The sequence below is a fragment of the Oncorhynchus clarkii genome, unplaced genomic scaffold, assembly GCF_045791955.1.
Source record: "Oncorhynchus clarkii lewisi isolate Uvic-CL-2024 unplaced genomic scaffold, UVic_Ocla_1.0 unplaced_contig_11936_pilon_pilon, whole genome shotgun sequence".
In the NCBI taxonomy this organism is placed as follows: Eukaryota; Metazoa; Chordata; class Actinopteri; order Salmoniformes; family Salmonidae; genus Oncorhynchus; species Oncorhynchus clarkii.
In genome coordinates, this window is record NW_027261146.1 from 673,662 (window position 1) to 685,869 (window position 12,208).

The 12,208-nt window shown below is 50.0% G+C and overlaps 1 protein-coding gene across 2 annotated transcripts in view; it reads left to right on the forward strand.

Annotated features, from left to right (window-relative positions):
• Nucleotides 1–205: 205 nt before the first annotated feature.
• LOC139405415 (transportin-2) overlaps nt 206–12,208 on the forward strand; it is a 37,335-nt gene continuing 25,332 nt past the window's right edge. For both annotated transcript variants that reach the window (XR_011633874.1, XM_071147737.1), the window contains exons 1-13: nt 206–490; nt 2,035–2,134; nt 2,306–2,381; nt 2,488–2,637; nt 3,108–3,214; nt 3,299–3,432; nt 3,616–3,697; nt 5,869–5,991; nt 6,327–6,445; nt 6,602–6,662; nt 6,797–6,968; nt 7,546–7,698; nt 11,966–12,191. Coding sequence is in view for 1 of the 2 variants with exons in the window: in XM_071147737.1 (XP_071003838.1) it covers nt 2,036–2,134; nt 2,306–2,381; nt 2,488–2,637; nt 3,108–3,214; nt 3,299–3,432; nt 3,616–3,697; nt 5,869–5,991; nt 6,327–6,445; nt 6,602–6,662; nt 6,797–6,968; nt 7,546–7,698; nt 11,966–12,191 (1,502 nt within the window). In the remaining variant the exon portion in view is untranslated. The remainder of the gene's footprint in view (nt 491–2,034; nt 2,135–2,305; nt 2,382–2,487; nt 2,638–3,107; nt 3,215–3,298; nt 3,433–3,615; nt 3,698–5,868; nt 5,992–6,326; nt 6,446–6,601; nt 6,663–6,796; nt 6,969–7,545; nt 7,699–11,965; nt 12,192–12,208) is intronic.

Here is a 12,208-nt window from a genome sequence, read left to right on the forward strand (position 1 = left end):
TTCTATCCCACTAGGCCCACATGGCATTAAAAAGTAGACGTTTATTCCAAGCCATAACATTGCCTTTTACACTGTCTATTCACTCACTGGTAAATGTAAATAAAAATTTGACTTTGATGAAAGATTGTCTATTATATTGACCTAATTGATTTTGCAGTGTAATCACGTGTGATGTGAACAGATTGGCGATTGGGCAAAACTAATCAAGCGTGTGGAACGTTGAGCCATGTACGGAAGCCGAACAAGGACCTGCTGGTGGATTTTTGAAACTGACATGACAGCTATTTCTCACACAGAGCCAGAGCTACTTATCGCAACAGAAAGGGGGTTCGGGATTATCTCTTTGCTCTAAAAACAAAGTGAGAGATCCAAACCCTTTGCTACTAAATACATCTGGATTGCATCTGCCATTCTGTAAATGCTCATTGCCACGGTACCGGTAGCTACTGCTAACAAAGCAATTACGGATCTGACAAATCGGTGCGACCAGGTAAAGGCTTTCTTTGGCGGCACTTTCAACATGAAGCTATTAGCTAGCTAGATACCCAACTAACTAGCCAATTAACCAACGTTAGCCATATAATATGTCATTGTGTTGTCTTTAGCGTTTGTATTTGGCTAGCTAACAATGTCTACACTCGTTCATTTGTTAGATGTTTATGTAGTTAGCTAGCTAACGAGTTATTGTCACTTGCGGCGAAATGCGAGGCCGTATCGGCCTACTTGCCCAAGCCGGCCAGGGACTCCCTACTTTATTAGCTAGCAAAATTGCTAACTAGCGTAGCTAGCATGCAATGCGGAATGCTTGCGAAGGCAAAGCTAGATTAGGTAACGTTGGCTAGTTACGTATCGTGTTTATAATGGGGACTGATTACTACTAACAAACTAGTTAACGTTAGCTAGGTATCTAAATTACTTTGTCAACGTCCGTTGATGTGCTATTTGTTTTGGTCCCAGGTCGGTTGTGAAGGTAGTCCTGATGCTGGTGATTAGAATGCGTTCTTTGCATTCCGACCCTTGACTGACGCGTTCTATTCTTTACTCTGCTTGTGATGTGATGTTGTGCTAGAGAGACAACTCTGCTTGTGATGTTGGGTTAGAGAGACAACTCTGCTTGTGATGTGATGTTGTGCTAGAGAGACAACTCTGCTTGTGATGTGATGTTGTGCTAGAGAGACAACTCTGCGTTCTGATGTGATGTTGGGCTAGAGAGACAACTCTGCCTCTGATGTGATGTTGGGCTAGAGAGACAACTCTGCCTCTGATGTGATGTTGTGCTAGAGAGACAACTCTGCCTGTGATGTTGGGCTAGAGAGACAACTCTGCTTGTGATGTTGGGCTAGAGAGACAACTCTGCTTGTGATGTTGGGCTAGAGCGACAACTCTGCTTGTGATGTTGGGCTAGAGCGACAACTCTGCTTGTGATGTTGAGCTAGAGCGACAACTCTGCTTGTGATGTTGAGCTAGAGCGACAACTCTGCTTGTGATGTTGGGCTAGAGCGACAACTCTGCTTGTGATGTTGGGCTAGAGCGACAACTCTGCTTGTGATGTTGGGCTAGAGGGACAACTCTGGTGTGATGTTGGGCTAGAGGGACAACTGATGTGATGTTGGGCTAGAGACAACTCTGATGTGATGTTGGGCTAGAGACAACTCTGATGTGATGTTGGGCTAGAGAGACAACTCTGATGTGATGTTGGGCTAGAGAGACAACTCTGATGTGATGTTGGGCTAGAGAGACAACTCTGATGTGATGTTGGGCTAGAGAGACAACTCTGATGTGATTTTGGGCTAGAGAGACAACTCTGATGTGATGTTGGGCTAGAGAGACAACTCTGATGTGATGTTGGGCTAGAGAGACAACTCTGATGTGATGTTGGGCTAGAGAGACAACTCTGCTTGTGACAGCGACACTAGTAGCAACAGAAAACTATGTAGCCGGCTGAGGCTGTAAGGAAAATGTAGAGAAGCATTCAAGTCACTCTTTCTCTCTCTGTGTGTGTGTGTGTGTGTGTGTGTGTGTGTGTGTGTGTAGGATGGAGTGGCAGCCGGATGAACAGGGTTTGCAGCAGGTGCTTCAGCTGCTGAAGGACTCCCAGTCTCCAGACACAGCCACACAGAGAGCTGTGCAGGAAGTATCCTCTCAAACACACAGCAGTGTGTCTGCGTTCGAGAGAGAGAGGGGCTGTGTGATTGTTTTCCATACTCCATAATGTGTCTCATCGGGGTGTGAGTGAAAGATGAGTCATGAATGTGGGATTGTTGATTGTTTTGTCAATGGAGGGGTGTTCCTTAACAGTGTGTAGAAACTGGAACAGCTCAACCAGTTCCCAGACTTCAACAACTATCTCATCTTCGTCCTTACAAGCCTCAAATCAGAGGGTAAGTGTGTGTGTGTGTGTAAGATCTATATCAAATGGTTGCGAGCATTAGTCAGTGGTTACTAATCGTTCCCTCTTTCCTTTCAAACCACCCCCCTTCTCTGTAGATGAGCCGACGCGTTCTCTAAGTGGTCTCATATTGAAGAACAATGTGAAGGCCCACTACCAGAACTTTCCTCCTCTGGTCGCTGACTTCATCAAGAGGGAATGTCTCAACAACATCGGAGATCCCTCGCCCCTCATCAGAGCAACCATCGGTAAGAGAAAAAGAGTGTGTGTGTGTGTGTGTGTGTGTGTGCTGCAAAGTGAGTCAGGATGTGTGGGTGGTTGAGCCTTTGCAGGTACTGGTGTCAGTCTGTGGGGGAGTATGCGTTAATCAGCAAGCTGAAGTGTGTGTGTGTGTGTGTATTCAACTTTCAGTTTCAGGTTTTAATGTCACATACAGTGAAATTCCTTCTTGCAGCTCTAAACCCATCAATGCAGTAATCAATAGTAGTACTAAGAATAACAAGGAAGAACAGAAATGCACAATAAATAATGTTTGTGTGTGTGTGTGTGTGTGTGTGCCTATTAGTTAGTGTGTATGTGCCTATTAGTGTGTGTGTGTGTGTGTGTGTGTGTGCCTATTAGTTAGTGTGTGTGTGTGTGTGTGTGTGTGTGTGTGTGTGTGTGTGTGTGTGTGTGCCTATTAGTTAGTGTGTGTAACCCTCTGCCTCCTGTCTCTCAGGCATCTTGATAACAACCATAGCATCTAAAGGAGAGCTGCAGACATGGCCTGAACTCCTCCCTCAACTCTGTAACCTGCTCAACTCTGAAGACTACAATACCTGCGAGGTCACACACACACGCGCTCCCATCTAATCTTTTGATTGTTCATGTAGGGCCTATGTTTAACTTTCTCTGTGTGTTTGCGTGCAGGGTTCATTCGGAGCACTGCAGAAGATCTGTGAGGATTCTTCAGAGCTGTTGGACAGTGATGCTCTCAACAGACCCCTGAACATCATGATCCCCAAGTTCCTACAGTTCTTTAAACACTGCAGCCCAAAGATCAGGTCTGTCTGTCTGTCTCTGTCACCCAGATCAGGTCTGTGCTCTTTCTTTCATTCTTTCTGTCTGCCTGCCTTTCTTTCTTTCTTTCTTTCTTTCTTCGCTCCCTGACAAGTAGTTGATTTCTTCTTAAGGCAGCTATTGAATTCAACCAACTTTGTTTCTGCTCTCTCTCACCCTCCCTCCAGGTCTCATGCCATAGCGTGTGTGAATCAGTTCATCAGCAGTAGAGCCCAGGCTCTGATGGATCACATCGACACCTTCATCGAGGTGAGACAGGGGTTGTGACTAAAATGGCACCCTAGTCCCTATATAGTGCACTACTTTAGACCAGAGCCCTAGTCCCTATATAGTACACTACTTTAGACCAGAACCCTAGTCCCTATATAGTGCACTACTTTTGACCAGAGCCCTAGTCCCTATATAGTACACTACTTTTGACCAGAGCCCTAGTCCCTATATAGTGCACTACTTTAGACCAGAGCCCTAGTCCCTATATAGTGCACTACTTTAAATCAGAGCCCTAGTCCCTATATAGTGCACTACTTTAAATCAGAGCCCTAGTCCCTATATAGTGCACTACTTTTGACCAGAGCCCTAGTCCCTATATAGTACACTACTTTTGACCAGAGCCCTAGTCCCTATATAGTGCACTACTTTTGACCAGAGCCCTAGTCCCTATATAGTGCACTACTTTAGACTATAGCCCTATTCCCTATATAGTGCACTACTTTAGACTATAGCCCTATTCCCTATATAGTGCACTACTTTTGACCAGAGCCCTAGTCCCTATATAGTACACTACTTTTGACCAGAGCCCTATTCCCTATATAGTGCACTACTTTAGACCAGAGCCCTAGTCCCTATATAGTGCACTACTTTAGACCAGAGCCCTAGTCCCTATATAGTGCACTACTTTTGACCAGAGCCCTAGTCCCTATATAGTGCACTACTTTAGACCAGAGCCCTAGTCCCTATATAGTACACTACTTTAGACCAGAACCCTAGTCCCTATATAGTGCACTACTTTAGACCAGAGCCCTAGTCCCTATATAGTGCACTACTTTTGACCAGAGCCCTAGTCCCTATATAGTGCACTACTTTTAACCAGAGCCCTAGTCCCTATATAGTGCACTACTTTTGACCAGAGCCCTGTTCCCTATATAGTACACTACTTTTGACCAGAGCCCTAGTCCCTATATAGTGCACTACTTTTGACCAGAGCCCTAGTCCCTATATAGTACACTACTTTTGACCAGAGCCCTAGTCCCTATATAGTGCACTACTTTAGACCAGAGCCCTAGTCCCTATATAGTGCACTACTTTAAATCAGAGCCCTAGTCCCTATATAGTGCACTACTTTAAATCAGAGCCCTAGTCCCTATATAGTGCACTACTTTTGACCAGAGCCCTAGTCCCTATATAGTACACTACTTTTGACCAGAGCCCTAGTCCCTATATAGTGCACTACTTTTGACCAGAGCCCTAGTCCCTATATAGTGCACTACTTTAGACTATAGCCCTATTCCCTATATAGTGCACTACTTTAGACTATAGCCCTATTCCCTATATAGTGCACTACTTTTGACCAGAGCCCTAGTCCCTATATAGTACACTACTTTTGACCAGAGCCCTATTCCCTATATAGTGCACTACTTTAGACCAGAGCCCTAGTCCCTATATAGTGCACTACTTTAGACCAGAGCCCTAGTCCCTATATAGTGCACTACTTTTGACCAGAGCCCTAGTCCCTATATAGTGCACTACTTTAGACCAGAGCCCTAGTCCCTATATAGTGCACTACTTTTTTGCACTAGTTTATTATAACGACCCCCCCCCCCCCCTCTCTCTCCAGAGTCTAAATGTTTATTATAACGACCCCCCCCCCCCTCTCTCCATAGTCTAAATGTTTATTATAACGACCCCCCCCCCCTCTCTCCAGAGTCTAAATGTTTATTATAACGCCCCCCCCTCTCTCTCCAGAGTCTAAATGTTTATTATAACAACCCCCCCTCTCTCTCCAGAGTCTAAATGTTTATTATAACGACCCCCCCCCTCTCTCCAGAGTCTAAATGTTTATTATAACGACCCCCCCCCCTCTCTCTCCAGTCTAAATGTTTATTATAACGACCCCCCCCCCTCTCTCTCCAGTCTAAATGTTTATTATAACGACCCCCCCTCTCTCTCCAGTCTAAATGTTTATTATAACGACCCCCCCTCTCTCCAGTCTAAATGTTTATTATAACGACCCCCCCCCTCTCTCCAGAGTCTAAATGTTTATTATAACGCCCCCCCCTCTCTCTCCAGAGTCTAAATGTTTATTATAACGACCCCCCCCCTCTCTCTCGAGAGTCTAAATGTTTATTATAACGACCCCCCCCTCTCTCTCCAGAGTCTAAATGTTTATTATAACGACCACCCCCCCCCCCCTCTCTCTCCAGAGTCTGTTTGCTCTAGCGGGGGATGAGGACTGTGAGGTGAGGAAGAACGTGTGTAGAGCTCTGGTCATGCTGCTGGAGGTCCGGATAGACCGACTCATACCACACATGCACAGCATCATACAGGTACCACCTACGAACTCTGACCTCTAACCCTATGACCTCATACCACACATGCACAGCATCGTACAGGTACCATCGACAAACTCTGACCTCTAACCCTATGACCTCATACCACACATGCACAGCATCATACAGGTACCACCTATGAACTCTGACCTCTAACCCTGTGCACTTTTGACCTTCCTCAGACACTCATTCATCACTCTGTTCCATGTGTTTTTGTAAACCTCCTACACTCAATCTGTTCTGCTATTTCTCTCTCTCTCTATTCTTATGGCCCCATACCTCTCTTCCATATTGCCTTCTGTTTCTATAAGAGATCTCTCTCTCCTCCCCAGTACATGCTCCAGCGAACCCAGGACCCAGATGAGAATGTCAGTCTGGAGGCCTGTGAGTTCTGGCTCACCCTGGCTGAGCAGCCCGTCTGCAAGGAGGCCCTGTCTGGTCACCTTGTCCAGTAAGTACACAGCCGCCCGCACGCGGGGGCAGTGACACGCCCACACTCAAATACACACACTCATGGACGGACACACATCAGACACAGATTTAGTAGGGGTGTAGCTGGATAAAGAGGACTAGTGTCGTTATCACCATCTCTCCTGTCTCTCTCCAGACTCATCCCTATCCTGGTGAATGGGATGAAGTACTCTGAGATAGACATCATCCTCCTAAAAGTGAGTTTACAGTCAGTCAGTCAGTCTGTGTGTGAGTGATTGTGTGAGTCAGTCTGGATGTCCCACTCCTAATACACAACTAGAGAGAACCATGACTTAACGTGTGTCCCCCCCCCCCCCGCCCTCCCCCCCAGGGAGATGTAGAGGAGGAGGACGACACCGTACCAGACAGTGAGCAGGACATCAAGCCTCGCTTCCACAAGTCCCGCACCGTCACCCTGCAACACGAGGGAGGAGAGGGGGAGGAGGGGGAGGACCACGACGATGACGATGACGACGATGACACGCTCTCCGACTGGAACCTGCGTGAGTGGTTGAGGGATTGCGTGACAGCTCAGCTGACCAATCAGAGCCGGGGAAATGGGATTGGCAGCCAGTCTTTAGTGTTTGTCCCGCCAAGAGAGAAGATTTAGGGCCAGTTTTTCCAGTTCTCAGTTGTTACTGATTACCCATTAAGATACACACACACACACACACACACACACACACACACACACACCTGGTCTAAATCAGTCACTGTTTAATTAGTGGTGTAGGAAGTGTTGTAACCTCTTTCTCTCTCTGTCTCTCTGCTTCTCTCTCTAACAGGGAAGTGTTGTAACCTCTGTCTCTCTGTCTCCGTCTCTCTGTTTCTCTCTCTCTGTCTCTCTGTTTCTCTCTCTGTCTCTCTGCTTCTCTCTCTAACAGGGAAGTGTTGTAACCTCTGTCTCTCTAACAGGGAAGTGTTGTAACCTCTGTCTCTCTCTCTAACAGGGAAGTGTTGTAACCTCTGTCTCTCTCTCTAACAGGGAAGTGTTGTAACCTCTGTCTCTCTCTCTAACAGGGAAGTGTTGTAACCTCTGTCTCTAACAGGGAAGTGTTGTAACCTCTGTCTCTCTAACAGGGAAGTGTTCAGCGGCAGCGTTAGACGTGTTGGCTAACGTGTTTCGTGATGAGCTCCTCCCCCACCTGCTGCCCCTGCTGAAGGGCCTGTTGTTCCACCCAGACTGGGTCGTCAAGGAGTCTGGAATACTGGTGCTGGGGGCTATCGCTGAGGGTAACCCCTGACCTCTATCCCCTGACCTCCATCCCTTGACCTCCATCCCTTGACCTCCATCCCTGACCTCTATCACCTCTATCCCCTGACCTCTATCACCTCTATCCCCTGACCTCTATCACCTCCATCCCCTGACCTCCATCCCCTGACCTCCATCCCCTGACCTCCATCCCCTGACCTCCATCCCCTGACCTCTATCCCCTCTATCCCCTGACCTCTATCCCCTCTATCCCCTGACCTCTATCCCCTGACCGCTATCACCTCTATCCCCTGACCTCTATCACCTCTATCCCCTGACTTCTATCACATCTATCCCCTGACCTCTATCCCCTGACCTCTATCCCCTCTATCCCCTGACCTCTATCCCCTCTATCCCCTGACCTCTATCCCCTGACCTCTATCCCCTGACCGCTATCACCTCTATCCCCTGACCGCTATCACCTCTATCCCCTGACCTCTATCACCTCTATCCCCTGACCTCTATCACCTCTATCACCTGACCTGTATCACCTGACCTCCATCCCCTGACCTCCATCCCCTGACCTCCATCCCCTGACCTCTATCCCCTCTATCCCCTGACCTCTATCCCCTCTATCCCCTGACCTCTATCCCCTGACCTCTATCCCCTGACCGCTATCACCTCTATCCCCTGACTTCTATCCCCTGACCTCTATCACCTCTATCCCCTGACCTCTATCCCCTGACCTCTATCACCTCTATCCCATGACCTCTATCACCTGACCTCTATCACCTGACCTCTATCACCTGACCTCTATCACCTGACCTCTATCACCTCTATCCCCTGACCGCTATCACCTCTATCCCCTGACCTCTATCCCCTGACTTCTATCCCCTGATCTCTATCCCCTGACCTCTATCCCCTGACCTCTATCCCCTGACCTCTATCACCTCTATCCCATGACCTCTATCACCTCTATCCCATGACCTCTATCCCCTGACCTCTATCCCCTGACCTCTATCCCCTGACCTCTATCCCCTGACCTCTATCACCTCTATCCCATGACCTCTATCACCTCTATCCCCTGACCTCTATCACCTCTATCCCCTGACCTCTATCCCCTGACCTCTATCACCTCTATCCCCTGACCTCTATCCCCTGACCTCTATCCCCTGACCACTATCCCCTGACCACTATCCCCTGACCTCCATCCCCTGACCTCCATCCCCTGACCTCTATCCCCTGACCTCTATCCCCTGACCTCTATCCCCTGACCTCTATCCCCTGACCTCTATCCCCTGACCTCTATCCCCTGACCTCTATCCCCTGACCTCTATCCCCTGACCTCTATTCCCTGACCTCTATTCCCTGACCTCTATTCCCTGACCTCCATCCCCTGACCTCCATCCCCTGACCTCTATCCCCTGACCTCTATCCCCTGACCTCTATCCCCTGACCTCTATCCCCTGACCTCTATCCCCTGACCTCTATCCCCTGACCTCTATCCCCTACCCTCTATCCCCTGACCTCTATCCCCTGACCTCTCTCCCCTGACCTCTATCCCCTGACCTCTATCCCCTGACTTCTATCCCCTGACCTCTATCCCCTGACCTCTATCCCCTGACCTCTATCCCCTGACCTCTATCCCCTGACCTCTATCCCCTGACCTCTATCCCCTGACCTCTATCCCCTACCCTCTATCCCCTGACCTCTATCCCCTACCCTCTATCCCCTACCCTCTATCCCCTGACCTCTATCCCCTGACCTCTATCCCCTACCCTCTATCCCCTACCCTCTATCCCCTGACCTCTATCCCCTGACCTCTATCCCCTGACCTCTATCCCCTGACCTCTATCCCCTGACCTCTATCCCCTGACCTCTATCCCCTGACCTCTATCCCCTGACCTCTATCCCCTGACCTCTATCCCCTGACTTCTATCCCCTGACTTCTATCCCCTGACCTCTATCCCCTGACCTCCATCCCCTGACCTCTATCACCTCTATCCCCTGACCTCTATCCCCCGACCTCTATCCCCTGACCTCTATCCCCAGACCTCTATCACCTCTATCCCCTGACCTCTATCCCCTCTATCACCTCTATCCCCTGACCTCTATCACCTCTATCCCCTGACCTCTATCCCCTGACCTCTATCCCCTGACCTCTATTCCCTGACCTCTATTCCCTGACCTCTATTCCCTGACCTCTATCCCCTGACCTCTATCCCCTGACCTCTATCCCCTGACCTCTATCCCCTGACCTCTATCCCCTGACCTCTATCCCCTGACCTCTATCCCCTGACCTCTATCCCCTGACCTCTATCCCCTGACCTCTATCCCCTGACCTCTATCCCCTGACCTCTATCCCCTGACCTCTATCCCCTGACCTCTATCCCCTGACCTCCATCCCCTGACCTCTATCCCCTGACCTCTATCCCCTGACCTCTATCCCCTGACCTCTATCCCCTGACCTCTATCCCCTGACCTCTATCCCCTACCCTCTATCCCCTACCCTCTATCCCCTACCCTCTATCCCCTGACCTCTATCCTCTGACCTCCATCCCCTGACCTCTATCCCCTGACCTCTATCACCTCTATCCCATGACCTCTATCACCTCTATCCCCTGACCTCTATCCCCTGACCTCTATCACCTCTATCCCATGACCTCTATCACCTCTATCCCCTGACCTCTATCACCTCTATCACCTCTATCACCTCTATCCCCTGACCTCTATCCCCTGACCTCTATCCCCTGACCTCTATCCCCTAACCTCTATCACCTGACCTCTATCACCTGACCTCTATCCCCTGACCTCTATCCCCTGACCTCTATCCCCTGACCGCTATCACCTCTATCCCCTGACCTCTATCACCTCTATCCCCTGACTTCTATCCCCTGACTTCTATCCCCTGATCTCTATCCCCTGACCTCTATCCCCTGACCTCTATCCCCTGACCTCTATCACCTCTATCCCCTGACCTCTATCACCTCTATCCCCTGACCTCTATCACCTCTATCCCCTGACCTCTATCCCCTGACCTCTATCCCCTGACCTCTATCCCCTGACCACTATCCCCTGACCACTATCCCCTGACCACTATCCCCTGACCTCCATCCCCTGACCTCCATCCCCTGACCTCCATCCCCTGACCTCTATCACCTCTATCCCCTGACCTCTATCCCCTGACCTCTATCCCCTGACCTCTATCACCTCTATCCCCTGACCTCTATCCCCTCTATCCCCTGACCTCTATCCCCTGACCTCTATCCCCTGACCTCTATCCCCTGACCTCTATCCCCTGACCTCTATCCCCTGACCTCTATCCCCTGACCTCTATCCCCTGACCTCTATCCCCTGACCTCTATCCCCTGACCTCTATCCCCTGACCTCTATCCCCTGACCTCTATCCCCTGACCTCTATTCCCTGACCTCCATCCCCTGACCTCCATCCCCTGACCTCTATCCCCTGACCTCTATCCCCTACCCTCTATCCCCTACCCTCTATCCCCTACCCTCTATCCCCTGACCTCTATCCCCTGACCTCTATCCCCTGACCTCTATCCCCTGACCTCTATCCCCTGACCTCTATCCCCTGACCTCTATCCCCTGACTTCTATCCCCTGACCTCTATCCCCTGACCTCTATCCCCTGACCTCTATCCCCTGACCTCTATCCCCTGACCTCTATCCCCTGACCTCTATCCCCTGACCTCTATCCCCTGACCTCTATCCCCTGACCTCTATCCCCTGACCTCTATCCCCTGACTTCTATCCCCTGACTTCTATCCCCTGACTTCTATCCCCTGACTTCTATCCCCTGACTTCTATCCCCTGACCTCTATCCCCTGACCTCTATCCCCTGACCTCCATCCCCTGACCTCTATCACCTCTATCCCCTGACCTCTATCCCCCGACCTCTATCCCCTGACCTCTATCACCTCTATCCCCAGACCTCTATCACCTCTATCCCCTGACCTCTATCCCCTCTATCACCTCTATCCCCTGACCTCTATCACCTCTATCCCCTGACCTCTATCCCCTGACCTCTATCCCCTGACCTCTATCCCCTGACCTCTATCCCCTGACCTCTATTCCCTGACCTCTATTCCCTGACCTCTATCCCCTGACCTCTATCCCCTGACCTCTATCCCCTGACCTCTATCCCCTGACCTCTATCCCCTGACCTCTATCCCCTGACCTCTATCCCCTGACCTCTATCCCCTGACCTCTATCCCCTGACCTCCATCCTTTTTTATTTTCTAAATGGAACTAAAAGCATGTGAGTCACACCCCCCTCCTCTCTCCTCAGGTTGTATGCAGGGCATGGTTCCCTACCTACCAGAGTTGATGCCTCACCTCATCCAGTGTCTCTGTGATAAGAAGGCCCTGGTGCGCTCCATCGCCTGCTGGACCCTGTCCCGCTACGCCCACTGGGTGGTCAGCCAGCCCCCCGACTCCCACCTCAAACCCCTCATGACTGAACTCCTCAAGAGGATCCTGGACGGGAACAAGAGGGTTCAGGAGGCCGCCTGCAGGTGTGTGGAGGGTGTGT